The 14414-nt window shown below is 43.1% G+C and overlaps 1 protein-coding gene and 1 pseudogene across 5 annotated transcripts in view; one reads left to right on the top strand and one right to left on the bottom strand.

Annotated features, from left to right (window-relative positions):
• Window positions 1–14414, top strand: part of AP2B1 (adaptor related protein complex 2 subunit beta 1) — a 109827-nt gene that overhangs the window by 83915 nt on the left and 11498 nt on the right. For all 5 annotated transcript variants that reach the window (XM_020902318.2, XM_020902319.2, XM_020902317.2 and 2 more), the window contains 2 exons: window positions 11118–11202; window positions 12129–12215. In XM_020902318.2, coding sequence (XP_020757977.1) covers window positions 11118–11202; window positions 12129–12215 — 172 coding nt within the window. The remainder of the gene's footprint in view (window positions 1–11117; window positions 11203–12128; window positions 12216–14414) is intronic.
• On the bottom strand, window positions 5408–6059 carry LOC110142821 (phosphatidylglycerophosphatase and protein-tyrosine phosphatase 1 pseudogene; annotated as a pseudogene).

The raw sequence follows: 14414 nt of genomic DNA, 5'->3' as shown, positions 1-14414 counted from the left end.
GAACCTGTTTACCGTAAGACCTTGGGTTTGGGGAACTTACCTGTTGGAAAGACTGAAAGGCCTCTGAAAATATTTTTGGCTGTTTCTGGCAGCTGAAACGGTAGAGAGTAATTCTTTTGAAGGCTGCTGGAGGAGGAGGACATCTGGGGTGTGTGATAAAGGTTTCTGGGTGGTTACCAAATTGATTAGTATAGCATGGAAGGTGGGTTCTGTATTGACAGAAAAGACATCAAATTACCTTTGCTGTGAGTTTTCTGATTTATTTTGCTTAACATGTAAAACTAATAATGCCTGGAGCAGGAACAGATGCCGTATATCTTAGCATCATTTTCCCTTGACCCCGCGGTCCCTGTGAGGCACGCAGCTGCCAGTGACCCTCTCCACAGGTCCTAGCAGAGTTGTAACGGTTGCTTAATTCTTGCTGTACCAGTGCCCTGTTAGCACATGTTTACATCACTAGTGTAGATGAGCTTGCATTGGTATTCTTTCCAAGCAGAAAATTCCAAGTCCTAACAGTGGTCTCCAAGTCCCTGTCTTATCCAGCCATGTCTTCCACCTCCCCTCTACCTCATTGACTTCATCTGCTACGCCTCCCCTCACTCCACTTAGCCACACTGGCTTCCTCCTGGATCCTCAGACTGACCGGTATGCTGCCACCTGCAGGCCTTGGAGTTGGCTGTTTCCCACGTGTGGGATCTTCCTTCTCCCAGTTGCCATATCTGCATGACTCATTGCCTCCCTCAGGCCTTTGGTAAAATAGGGCCTTTCTGATAAGGCCACCTCACTCTACTCCCAGTATTCTTGATCCCCTTTACCCTTGTTCTCTCCCCACCCCCAGAGCACTTATCCATTTTAAATGCTATTTATTGTACTTAATTCATTTTCGCCTCTCCCTCTCCCACCCCACCCCCACCCACCACCTCCCGATTGGAACACAGACTTCAAAAGGGCAACCATTTTTGTCTTAGTTTTTCTTTTTTTTTTCCCTTCACTGACTTATCCCCCCAGTGCCTGGAACAATGCCTGGCACACAATGAGTATTTAATAAATATTTGTTGTTGAATGAATCTTTTTGCTTTCATTTAAGAAAGTGTTTACATGTATCCGGTGCCTCCAGTTCTTGAACCAGACTTAGCAAGGCCATCTCCTCATCATAGCAAACGGTATCCCTAGACACACTCTGCCTCTTGTTTCTCAGTGGCCTTGCACTCTGCCCACTGCCCCTTTAATACCTTTTCATCTGGATGGGTCAGGTCCTGCCTTAATCTGAGGGCTACAATCGCAAATTCATTTTTCTCTCAAGTGGGCAGACAAACATTAGAAGCTACTGCTTTCTTTACTCTGTTCATTGATATTTCTAAAGGCAAGATCACAGCACATTAATGGACCTTATTTCCAAGACTGGTGATAATCAGGATAATATAACATGTGACTGTTACAACGTTTAGGGAACTTTTTCTGTTACTAACCTATTTTATGCCACTTCAAAACAAAAACAGTCACCACACAACTATTAAACCATTGTCCTAATACCATCAAATTATTTGTGTAATATTCTCAGAATAACTTTGGAAACTCAAGGATGCTCTGTAAGTGTCTCAGAGCCCCAGGGAAAAGCAGAATCGTTCAGATATCTGACAGGAAATGGAGCTGAGCAAACCTTTTTTTCTGGGAGACCAGAAAGAAGCCTATCTGTTTCCTAATCTGGATGGAAGTAAAGTGATAAGGAGGCACACTTTGAAAGGAAGGGCAAAGAGGGATGTCTTTGGCCCCGTGGATGAATCTCATCGCTCATTCTTTGCTTTCAGAAAATAGTTCTTTTCAAATAATATTCAAAACAGTCTAACTTTTGCCTTTAAAAGGGAAAAAAATTAAAAGGTAATGGTCTAGCACTTCCCAATTCCAGATTTTTCTGCATGTGCTATCAGAAGAATTTGCTTTTTTGGGAATGGGTGTGGTTGTTTTCCAGTCCAGAGGTAAGCAGTATAAAGATTGGAAATCTAAACTGAAATTCACTTTGGGATGGATGAGGTGTCAAATGCTGGCACTGGAGGTTGTCCTGAGAGTTGAAGGGTTTGAGTTCAACCTGACTGGTTTAGCTGGCTTTAGAGGTGGCTTTGGGTGGACTTCGAAAAGAAGCTTCTTGAAAGAGTCCCTCCACATTTCGAAGCTTCGTGAAAGAGTCCCTCCACAGAGGCAGTCTTTCATGAAAAGTGTGACCTTTCTACTTTTTTCCAAATGGCTTTGAAGGAGACAGGAATGCTTTTTTTTTTTAAGCAGTACTTGAGAGTCTTAACTTAAGTTGCAGAGAATTACAGGATTTGATTCCAGTAGTTCTAACCCTACTGTGCTTTGGGGTTCTTCTAGTGTATACAGCTTTTGGAGACCATCATTCTGATTTACTCCTGTCTAAATCAGAGGCTTTTAACAGCTTTTTGTTTGCTTTTTAAAATATATATTATTTATTTATTTATTTTCAGCTGTACTGGGTCTTCGTTTCTTTGCACAGGCTTGTGGCAAGCAGGGGCTACTCTTTGTTGCCATGCACAGGCTTCTCATTACGGTGTCTTGTGGAGCACGGACTCCAGGGCACACCGGCTTCAGTAGCTGCAGCATGTGGGCTCAGCTGTTTCAGTTCCCAGGCTCTAGAGCTTGGGCTCAATAGATGTGGCTTAGTTGCTCCATAGCATGTGGGATCTTTCTGAACCAGGGGAACCCATGTCTCCTGCATTGGCAGGTGGATTCTTTACCACTGAACCACCAGGGAAGCCCAATTTTTAACAGTTTAATCCGAGAGTCTTCTAAACTCATGTCTATCTATATCTCTTTACATCTTCATCTTCTCTTTGGTGTTCTGGTGATTTAATCTGCCTACATCCCAGTTCATGGTGTAAACTATGTGGGAGGTTTCTGAGACTGAGATTAAGCAGATCGCATGACAGAATGGGGACTCCAGGAGGAGTCAGAGCTACATCAGCTTTAGTAGCTTTTGGTTTCTACTCCTTTTCAAAAGGAGAAGGAAATGGCAATGCACTCCAGTATTCTTGCCTGGAGAGTCCCGTGGACAGAGGAGCCTAGTGGGCTGCTCTCCATGGGTCGCACAGAGTCGGGCATTACTGAAGCGACTTAGCATGCATGCATTGGAGAAGGGAATGGCAACCCACTCCAGTATTCTTGCCTGGAGAATCCCAGGGGGAGCCTGGTGGGCTGCTGTCTGTGGGGTCACACAGAGTCGGACACGACTGAAGTGACTTAGCAGCAGCAGCTGCAGCACCTTTCAGAAACAAGACTCATTAAGAGAGCTTGTTTCTTAGGTTCTCATTGCCATTCTAAAACCCAATACTTATGAGTACCACTAGAAAATTTATAGTTTAAGAGATCATCTGAGGGTCTCTTCAGAGCTTTCCTTTCTATTCTGAAAAGCCTCTATTCTGTAAAGAGGTACAGATAGATATTAATTAGCCTTGGAAATATCAAATGCTGAAGTGCAAGTTGCTGCCCAAGAAATTAGGGATTTGAAGCTATTGCTTTTATTGGGACAAGTGGAACCTTTCAAATTTTCCCTGTAAAGGACTTTACTGGCCACATACTCTTAACAGTGAAAGTAAACAGGTATGGCTTTTATCTATCATAAACAGCAGACAGGGACTCTTTGAGGGCTGTTCAACTGCCATACAATCCCTCTGGTCTGTTGGGTGCACTAGAAAAAAAAGATAGAGGGTTTTTGATTGAATCTTAGCCTTGGAAGTAAACCAAAGATGCTTCTTCAAGTTAAAATGTAATTAGCATTGGAAGAAAGTAAATTGATATTTTCTATGGTGGATGGTGGCACTAGTGGTAAAGAATCCACCTGCAGTGCAGGAGACATAGGAGATGGCGGGTTCAATCCCAGGGTTGGGAGGATCCGCTGGAGAAGGGTATGGCAACCCACTCCAGTATTCTTGCCTGGAGAATCCCCTTCGGCAGAGGAACCTGGAGGGCCACAGTCCACAGGGTCACAGAGAGTTGATCACAAGTGAAGTGACTTAGCACACATGCATGGTGAGTTGCATGCCTATTCCTGCTATATTTTTAACTCTATTCAGACAGTGTCAAATAGTATAGATAGACCTGTTTTGTCAGGATGTCTCTGAGAGGTCTCAGGTAGTTTATTGGTCAATAGGGTTTGAAGTGGAAAACCATATTTAAACTAAAAATGGTAGATATTTTTTCACATTGACTGGGAATGCAGCACTGCAGGTGGATTTAACTCCAGCAGCTTGCAGAGAGCCTCTTCTGCTTGAGTCTCAGATGACATATCACACAGTTGGAGGCAGTATCATTAAAAACCTGTCACTCAGAGCCATTCCTCTAGGTTCTGTTGACTATATAGTGTGGTGGTTAAAACACATCTGAATCATCATTCCTCAGACAACTGGTGATGGTTGGCGTCACTGCCTGGTCCTCGGTTGGACCAGCCTGCAAATAATCTTTCCCAAAGCTAAATAGAGAGGAGGAAAACAGGGGGGAAAATTGCTCAGAGACTGGGAAAGGTCACAAGTGACGTCACGGACGAGTAGATGGTAATGCTCTCAAAGGTGAGCTGTGTACCGCTTGCCTTGAATTTTCTTGTGGCAGTGCCTCCCGTGGTGATCTGTGGGGAGAGGTGTAGAGAGAGACCACATTTTCCAGAGTTCAGACCGAGTTCATCTTGTACCTTTTTATAGTACTTTTGAGCGCACTGGAACAAGGTTGGAATATTAATTCAGCCTGCTCGTCTCCAGCTGTGCTGCCAGAAAGGGGCTGCAGCCCCTGCAGCAGGCTTTCTGTACTATGGAGAGAAACTAATTGCTGGTTACAGGCTGAAGCTGACAAGCTGCTCTTTCCCCAGCAGCCACTGAAAGTAACTTGTAAAACTCATTATTATTATTAAGCATTTCTAGCCCGCTTTTGTGTTTTCCAAGTGCCTCATAATCATTTCTTTTTGCTCTCCCTATTGATGTCCCTGAGAAGCAAGTTAATATTACTGTGTCCCCATGTTGCTCATGGCAGACCGGAGGAACACAGGATTAGGTAATTTGGTTCTTGGTACCATCTGGGATCTGCTTTAGGCTTCCTCAGAGCAGAAACTGAGGTGCGCACCCTGTCTCTAAGCTCACTGAGCCCAGTTCCTCACTACTTGCTTTATAATTTGGTGAGTGAGTATTTAGGGCTTTTATAGTTTTTGGCTGCAGCTTACATAAGGAGGTATATTTTGCATAGTATATTCACACATACAGTATATAAAACTGAAACAGTTTCAGGAACCATTACTTATTCTTAGTGAGATACACTATGACATTTTCTATTCTATTACTTATTTGGCCACACTGTGTGGAATTTCCTTGACCAGGAATTGAACTCATGTCCTCTGAAGTGGAAGCATGAGTCTTTTTTTTTTTTTTTTAAGCCACACAACAGTGTTATTTCAGGAAAGTGAAACAAGACAAAGGGAGCAAAACTAACCATCACTTAGTACATTTCTATTATGTCAAGCCTGGGCTTCAGCCCCTTTGGTCCTGTTAAACATTCTCATTCTGTAGGAAGCAGCGTTGTTCTGCGTTCTTCCTAACCCACGTGCGTCATGTCAGTGACGTGTGATGAGTCTCGTTCTTGGCCACCCCTGCAGTGGTCACCTTGTGGAACTCTTTGAGAACTTCCAGCTGGCCAGGTCTGATGTAGATGTGGGACCGGATCTTGGTGATGGCTCTTATGGCCTCCTCTGGAGTCCAGTGGTACACCTGAATCAGATACGCGGCCACCATGGTGGCGCTCCTGGAACGCCCGGCCTTACAGTGCACGTAGACAGACTGGCCTAGCGACTGGTACTTGAGAGCAAACTGGACTCCTTTCTGGAGGTTGGACAGGGTGGGGACTCCTGTCATGTCTATCGTGCTGAGCCACAGCTGCTCCACTCCCTCTCTCCTCCACTCCTTGGAGGAGTTGCACAGGAACCTCGTCTCACACTCCTCGTTCATGGTGATCACCCCGCGCACGTTCTCGTCCTGGACCAGCTGCCGAGGCAAAGAGGTGGCTCAGACAGGGGCAGGCGGCCCCGCCGCCGGAAGCATGAGTCTTAAGCACTGGACCTCTAGGGAAGTCCCTTCTATTATATTATTTTATGCCAGTTACGTCCCATTAAACAAATTTGAAGAACCACCAATTGGCCGTGACCCACAATATTTAAAACCACCTTGTAAAAATAAAATAAAACCACCTTGTTAGGAAGTACTTGAGGCTGAAGAATACACATGATATATTCTCCTGGAGCATCAGTTTTGTTTAAAGGTAAATGAAGAAACACATTTCATATTAAAACACTTGGATTCATTATGGAATAGCACAGAAGTTCAAAGAAATTTTGTTCTTATGGGCTATTTCATACTGTGCCCCTAATCCTGATCCTTACCCCTACCTCCACCCCAGTATATATGTCCATTCTTTCTTCCTCTGTTAAAGGAAGTACACTGGGAAAACTGAGAAGTACTGTCCTTTTGGAAACTTAGTCCAAGTTCATGTCTTATCTAAGCCCAGTGGCTGTCAGGAACTTAGAGCCATGTATTTTACAGTCATTATTCTTACTGAGCCTTACTTACTGAGTGACTCTGCCAGTCACTGTTTCAGAAACTGAGGATCGAGTAGTAAACAAGAGACAAAAATCCCTGACCGTGTGGAGCTTGCATTTTCCTGGAGGTGCATTATGTGGCACAGGTTCAGGCAGTGCACCAACCAATCAGTAAAAATGTGTGTCAGATAAGAGCAAATGGGAGAAAAAAGCAGAGCCTGAGCTAGGAAGTCCTGGAGGTAGAGATTGGGCGGTATGATTTCATAAATACGTTGGTCATGGAAGACCTACATGAGAAGATAATGCTTGATTAAAGCGAAGACCTAAAGGAGGCCAGAATAAACCTTACAGATTTCTGGTGGAAGAGAATTTTGGACAGAGGAAACAGCAAAAGGTTATGAGATAAGGGCATGTCTGGTGTGTGCAAGGCACAGCAGCTGGCTCCCATGGCTGACATGAGAGTCCCATCTTGTGACAGCAGAGAGCTGACAGGCATCTGACCAGAGCCAGTTATAACTTTGGGAAACCATTGGAGGCTCAAACACGGAGGTATCTATGAACTGATAAATATTTTAAGATCACTCTGATGCTATGTTGAGAAGAGGCTGGGAAGTTAGGTGTTGAAGGTGGAAAAGACGAGTGCAGAAGCAGAGACACCATAGGGAGCTTTGCAGTATTTCGTTTACTGGGTTTGGAAAGTCAGCAGGAGGTTCCATTTAGGGGTGGGGAGAGGAGATCAAGAATTTGGTTTTGGACATGTTCATTTTGAGGTATCCATTTGTTATCCAGGTGAAGATACTAAGTAGGCAGTTGGATATGTATGTGATAATTGATTTGCCGTAGGCAGGCTAAACATCACTGTGAAAGCTCTTAGAAGGTACTTCTCCAGTTTGTATGGATTATGTCTTTCTGCTCTGTACCTGTTAGGATAGTGAATTTCAAAATAAGAAAACAAAGAACTCCCCTTTCTCCCTCTGAAGCAATCAATATCATACTATAAGGTTTACTCAGTTCTATTTCAGAGTAGCTGCCTGGCTAAAATTGAACTGGCTTCGTACTGTGTTTTCCTTGATTCTTTTTTTGCCTGGACTCCCGTAGAGTTATTGGCATATTTTTAGAGATTCTCGTATTGTTTGGGTTGTGATCTACCACCTGTGTTATTCTTCCTCCACATCTAGTTCAGTGATTTGAAACCAGGTGAACCCACATGTCATCCTATATTTGCCCCATCCTTGCCCTGTCATGTATCCATATGCCTAATGAGCCATGTTAGTGGTGAAATTATGTTTTGCCTATGAGTGATAGGGAGGTTTAGAGAAAAAAAAACGGTTGAGAAACCACTATTTCATTCCATTTGCTCAACTTCTTCCCTTTAATGAAAGGGGACAAGTATTTATTGAGTCACTGGATGTGAGTGAAGATGTGAGCCCCTGCATGGGCGAGAGATCATTGTGTTGTGGGGGAGGCAGAGATAAATACCTATTTATACTGTGGTGGAAGTGCATGGTGTGGGTGCAATGGAGGGGAGTTAGAACCTTCCTGAGAAATACTTGTCAAGTTTGAACTATATCTTCAGATTACATAGATATTTTCCAGACAGATGAAGCTTTAGGAAAAGAACATACTAAGCAGAAAGAACAACATTAATGTTTGGAGAGCAGGAAGCTACTTTGATAGGCTTGATGTTAAGGAAATGGACTAGAGAGATAGACAGGAGCCATGTCCAAGGGAACCATATACATTTGAAATAAATGCAGTTCTAGCCTGCATTTTACAGGCTACGTTTTACTCTACAAAAGAGTAAAAGTTTGAGAGCAGCAAAATGCAGATTTTGAAGAGCTAGTGTAATAGAGGTGAACCACTTCTTCCAAGGAGTGCTGTGTGCAGTTGATCCTATAAGGAGATGACGTTTGACCAGGAGCACAGTCGCGATGTCTCTCATTAGCATAGTTGTAATACTACATTTGAGCATGTGTAAGATTTCAGATACGTCTAATGTGGTTATCCTTAATTATGAAAAATTCTTGAGTAAAGTGTACAGCAGAAAATGGTGAAAGAAGAGGGAACTTTTCTTTAGGAAACATTTGCTAACAGTACTTAACTGAAGTCAGTCACCGTTCTAAGTGCTTTGCAAATATTAACTTGCCTCATAACAACCCCATGCGTTTAGTGTTGTGGTTATCTCCATTCTTTAGGCAAGAGACTGAGCTGAGTACTCCTGCCTCAGCTAGTAAGGAACAGAGTCCGCATTTGACTCTGTTGGTCAGGTGGTCTGGTCTGGTCCCTGAGTCCATGTTGAGAACCACTGTGTCTGCTGCTGCCAATTTGGGTGTGCCAGCTTCTCAGAGAACTTATCTAGAGTAGAAACCCAGAGATAGGTTTTAGGGTCTCCTGAAACCCTTGAAGTTTTGGTGGGAACAGTGCATGTACAGTTTGCAAAAAGAAGGTCCCTGACTTTCATGTGTTTGTCAAAAGGGTCCTCAGGACAGAATGGTTTAGCACTGCTGCCCTAGAAGAGCTTTTCACATCTTTTCCGTGGTTAAAGGGCTCCAGTTGGCTTAAGAATTCCCTGAGAAGCACAGGCTATTTATTAGAAACTTCTTCAAAAATTAGGTGTGCCAGATCCCAGATTTAGGAGTTGGTTTATTTGTTTTGTAAATACAGGATGGAGTCGAAGATTCTGTTTTGAAAAATCTCTCCAGATGATTCTAATATAAGTCTTTGGTTAAGAACCATTAGTATTCTCTCCTGGAGGACATATAACCCACATGAGCCCACTTGCGCCTCCTCCAGTTTGTACTTCTGAATGTCCTTTTCAGAGCCAGGCACTCCCTCAAGGTCTTCTTGGTGCCCTTCTTTGAAATAAAGAGTTCCCCTTCTCTTAACTGCTGAGTACCAGATGAATTAGAAAATACCTCCTTCCTGGAGACCTGCAGCTGGTATAATCTTTTGAAGTGATGCTCTAGTACATCTTAAAGAATGTCTAAGGTCCCTCTTTCCTGAGGTTAGTTACTCTGCTTGCATTCACTGGACTCAGGCTTTTGAGGACTCCTGCTGTCTCAGCATTTGGGGCATCAGATTATGTGATAGAGATTAGAAACTTCTGGGGGTTGGTAACTGAAAGCTTCAATGCCCAGGTTTCAAGGAAAGTAACTTGATAAATTCTTCTGGGAAGGAGTAGAAAGATATCAAGTAGATACACCCAAACCAAATTATGGAGGATGAAATAAAGTTACTGTTTAAGGTGGGGAAGATGAGTTGATAAGTGTAGACATTTTCCCCCAAGAAGGTGGGAGGAGAATGGTGGTGCTGGATAAGCACTTTTTACCTTTATTTTTTTAAAGAGAAATAGTCATGGTTACTGATTGTAAAACTCACCCAGAGAAATATTTTTCTGTGGCACCAAGAGCATAGATAGGAAAGTCACCAGTGACAGAAACCAGTGGGTAGCGTGGTTTCAAGCAGGCTTTCTCCTATGTCTCCCCTCATACATATTTGCTTCTTATAATCTGCCTCAGCATAGTCTGTTTCTGAATGGAGACACCAACAATAATTGCCCCTAAACACAAGTGTTATACTTACTGTATTTTTTTAAAAAATATATAAACAGCTTCCTCTGGATTGAGCAGGCCACGGTAGAATCACAGTCTGTGCACATCCAGAAGTTTGTGTTGTGAGAATAAAACTCATTTCTTCATTCACTCAAAGGCTTTTCCTTCTTTTTTTTTTTTTCTTTTTTTTAACTTAATTAACTTTATTTTAAACTTAGTCCTGAAGTGAAGTTGCTCAGTTGTGTCCGACCCTTTGTGACCCCATAGACAGTGGCCTGCACCAGGCTCCTCCGTCCATGGGATTTTCTCGGCAAGAGTACTGGAGTGGGTTGCCATTTCCTTCTCCAGGCTTTTCCTTCTTATAGTCATCAGATTTACAAGTGTTTGACCCAAACTTTTCTAGCCATATGACTTAGGAAGTAAGAGTGTTTAAAAGAAAACACTTTAAAACTCAACATCAGAAAAAAGGTAAGGGCATTATGACACCAGTTATTGTGGAGAGAGAAAAATCAAAGTGTAGAGTCAGCTTTGCATTTGAATCCTGTTTTTTTTGTGTGCTTACAATGTGGCCCTGAATGTTACTTAATCTTTCAGTTCTTCATCAGGATAATGAGAAGGGAGTACCAGTTACTACTTTGTTTGGGATAATTATAGTGAGGATATAATGAGTTATAATGAAGATTAGAAATACCTGTTAGTACAGGTACTTAGTAAGTGATAACAGCAGCTACTACTGAAATAACGAAGTAGATTATTACAGGCATAGAATTTATGCCTTGAATTCATTCCTCCTAGAGTGAGGCAGAGTTGCAGGTTGTTGACGGTGCTCTGACAGTGGAATAAGTAGGGACATGCTTTGTAGTATATGGGCTGGTGTGTCTTGATAAGGAAATTGGATGGTATATTTCTAGACAGTAACTGTTCTTTCCCTCCTACCTGCCTTCTTATGATGTCCTAATTTTCCCTTCCTACTTTCCTGGCAGGTGGCTGTGAAAAACAATATTGATGTCTTCTACTTCAGCTGCCTCATCCCACTCAACGTGCTTTTTGTAGAAGATGGCAAAATGGGTAAATATGTCCTCCTGTCCTGCCAAATATACCTTTGCCCTTCCTCTGAACGTCAGGTAGAGTATATCCCCAGTTCAATTTATTTTGAGGTTTAAAAAAATGGGGGATGGCTATTCTAAAGCTCTGATAACTGCTAATTATGTATTCGCCTGAGTCACAGTTGATCTTGCTGTGCTGTTGGTCTTTAAATCACCATGCCCACTGTCTGAATAAGCCAGTCACCACAGCAGAGAGTAAGTGGCTTGGTGACAAGTAGATATGGATTGGAACCTCAGCTTGGCTGTTTGTTAGCTTTGTGACGATAGCGAGATGCTTAATTTTTTTGAGTTTCAGTTTCCATGTTTACAAAGCAGAAATAGTTTTTTTGTAATGACTTGAGATAATACGTGCAGGTTTTAGCACTTAGCCCTGTCCTGAGTTCTTGCTGTCTCAAGATACGAATTCAGTAATTTATAATAAATTGTTAGTACTCCCCATGTGGTGGTTGATATTTCTCTTTTCCTTTGCTTAGGAAACCACCAGCTAATAAAACTAGCTTATATTGATACATATTAAGTTGTATTGGCATTTTATTGGTTTGATTCTTACAATAAGTCTTTGGATAATGTGGCAGGTATAATATATGATGAAATTAAGGATCAGGAAGTTAACAAGACTTACCCAAAGTCACCTAAGTAGGAAAACTATGGAGCCAAAACAACCCTAGATGTAAAGTCTTTTCCCAGTGTATCTCAGTCCGACTCATGAGGGATTAACTGACCTGAAGGCGGCACTTCTGCAGAGCTAAGCGCTGGCTCCAGCCGCAGACTGCCGCTGGATGTCCCGCTGGGGCCAGCACCCCGCAGGGGAAACGGTGCAAGGGCTCAGATGTCAGCCTGTTGCCAGATTGTGCACATCCAGCCTTTATCTCTGCTTCCCCCGAACAGAGCGCCAGGTCTTCCTTGCAACATGGAAGGATATTCCCAATGAAAATGAACTTCAGTTTCAGATTAAGGAATGCCATTTAAATGCTGGTGAGTGATAACTCTAAATTTCATTTTCATCTTAGTATATTCAGTTAGATAGTTGAAAATTCTGTTTTCTCTTTACCTATCTCTTTTTTTCACAGCTGCCTGTTTCTAGTGAGTAAAGGGTATATTACTTTGCAGACTTCTCATTAAAAACGGGATGATTTGATGTAGGCACTAGATTAGCTACAAGCTGAGATTTAAGAACTAGAATGGATCCACATGCCTCATTGTCTAGTAGTTGAACATGGATCAGTCATGTTACTTGGACATTCTAAGCATCAGATAACTGAGTGGCACTTGAAGATATGTGCTGTCCCAAGAATTAAAAGGACTGTTCGTCCTCTTACATCAGCCTGCAGTAGTGACTCTGTCTGAGATCCTTGTTTGGAATCCTCTGTTTGTTATTAAATAAGACTACATCATAGTTGATTAAAGCCTAATTGGTGGCCTTTTTCTTTCTTTCCTTGTGTCAACTGTCATATGAAGATACGACCTCCTTAATCACCATTAAAAAGTTACAGCCCCCTTAGTAGTTAGTTGTATTATTACACTAGAACTTCAGACTGGGAACCGGGGAGGAAAAACAATATGTACTGGCAGTGCCTAGGACTTGTTTCGCTGAGGCGTCCTCAGGCCTGGAGGGAGCCCTAAGCGGTTCAGGGTCTTGCCTTTGTCCCGGTCTCTCCTTGAGGTTAGTATAAGACTTGATGAGTTTGAATGAGGGTGGGCCCTGATGCTGGTCAGTGCCGCCTCTCCATTCCCCGTCACTTCCTCCTCCCGGCTGTGGCTAGAGTGTTGCCTTGGGAGAAAGAGGCAGAGAAAGAAAAACAACTCACTGGCTAAACATTTCGACTTGTTCTTTAAAATTTGTTTGCAGGGAGTGGGTGTGCTCTGTGACATGTCCATCCTCTGTGTTCCAGACAGATATTTTTCTTACAGGGCTTCTCCTTAGCCCTTGGAGAGGTGTTTGAGGAAGACAGTCTTCTGTAATGTCCACTGTCATGACAGTTTGTTGATTCTCTTCACGAATACCACATACCCTCTAGGTTTCTCAGCCTGACTGGTTATGTAGCTATTAAACAAAACCAGATTTTTGCTGAGTTTTTTTTTAATTCATATTTAAATTGAGCTGCTTTTTATGCCATGTTCTAGGTGGGTGACGGTGTTTGCTGTCTCTCCCAGACTCACTGGTTAGTTACCACAAGCCTCATTTGATGAGTTGGGAGGTTGGACAGTTTTCCATTTTTTAACCTCTTTTTCAGGAAACTTCAACTGCAGAATCCACAGTGGCTAATGGCTAGGATTATAGTCACCCTTGTGTGGTCAGTCCCAGGTCATTTCATATATTATACTCCTGATAACACTTGTTCCTCAGAAAAGGGTTCTGTGGTCATAAGATTGGGAAGTACAGTGTATGATGTGCCCGTCTTAGAAGTTGCATTGCACGTGAGCACACTGGAAGCTGAGGCCTCCTGCACTGAGGAAACCACTAACTCAGTATCAGCTGAATGTTTTCCCTGTGGGATTTAAAATCACAAAATGCTTATTACTAACGTCTTACGGAGAACCAGTGTTCTTCAACATGTATGATCAGGAAAACTCTGGCCTACAGAGAGCAAAGAAAGGCCAGAGTCCTGGGAAAGCAGATTTGGTCTCAGAGGTCTGATGTAAAGGGGACGTGATTTTTCAAAAAAGAAAATCGAAGTTTGGATGATTGAGGGTTTTAGTCTGGCCTGTCAGATTAATAAAATCCCCCTGCTTCCAGATGGGGGCTCCGAACCTTGGTGTACATTTGTGATCTTGCCAAAGAAAAGGTGTCTGGCCTTTCTCCCAGTGGAGCTATGTCTTCTGATGTAAACAGAAACAGTTTCCCAGAACAAATCCAGTTTTTTTGAACAGTTCGGCCGTGGCCCCGTGCCAGTTCCTGCCTGCCTTGGGTGCTCCAGATGCCAGCGAATCAGTTCTTCAGTGACGCCCTGCTCTGCGGCGGTGCGGCACATAGAGCCCAGGGAACGCTCCCGGCCACTTCCTCTTCTCTGGGAGCCCGAGGCCGTCCAGCACTTCCCACACTGAATCCCTGCCCGTCTCTTACAAGACCACTTCTGCAGCTAATCCTTTCTAGCTTTTCCTCTCCCTCCACCCTGAGGTCTGGAGTACCTACCCCAACCTTTACTTTTCCTTCCAGTCTGAGGGCTCAATTAA

The sequence above is a fragment of the Odocoileus virginianus genome, chromosome 17 (genome assembly GCF_023699985.2).
Source record: "Odocoileus virginianus isolate 20LAN1187 ecotype Illinois chromosome 17, Ovbor_1.2, whole genome shotgun sequence".
Taxonomy (NCBI): domain Eukaryota; kingdom Metazoa; phylum Chordata; class Mammalia; order Artiodactyla; family Cervidae; genus Odocoileus; species Odocoileus virginianus.
This window is presented reverse-complemented; position numbering and strand designations above follow the sequence as displayed.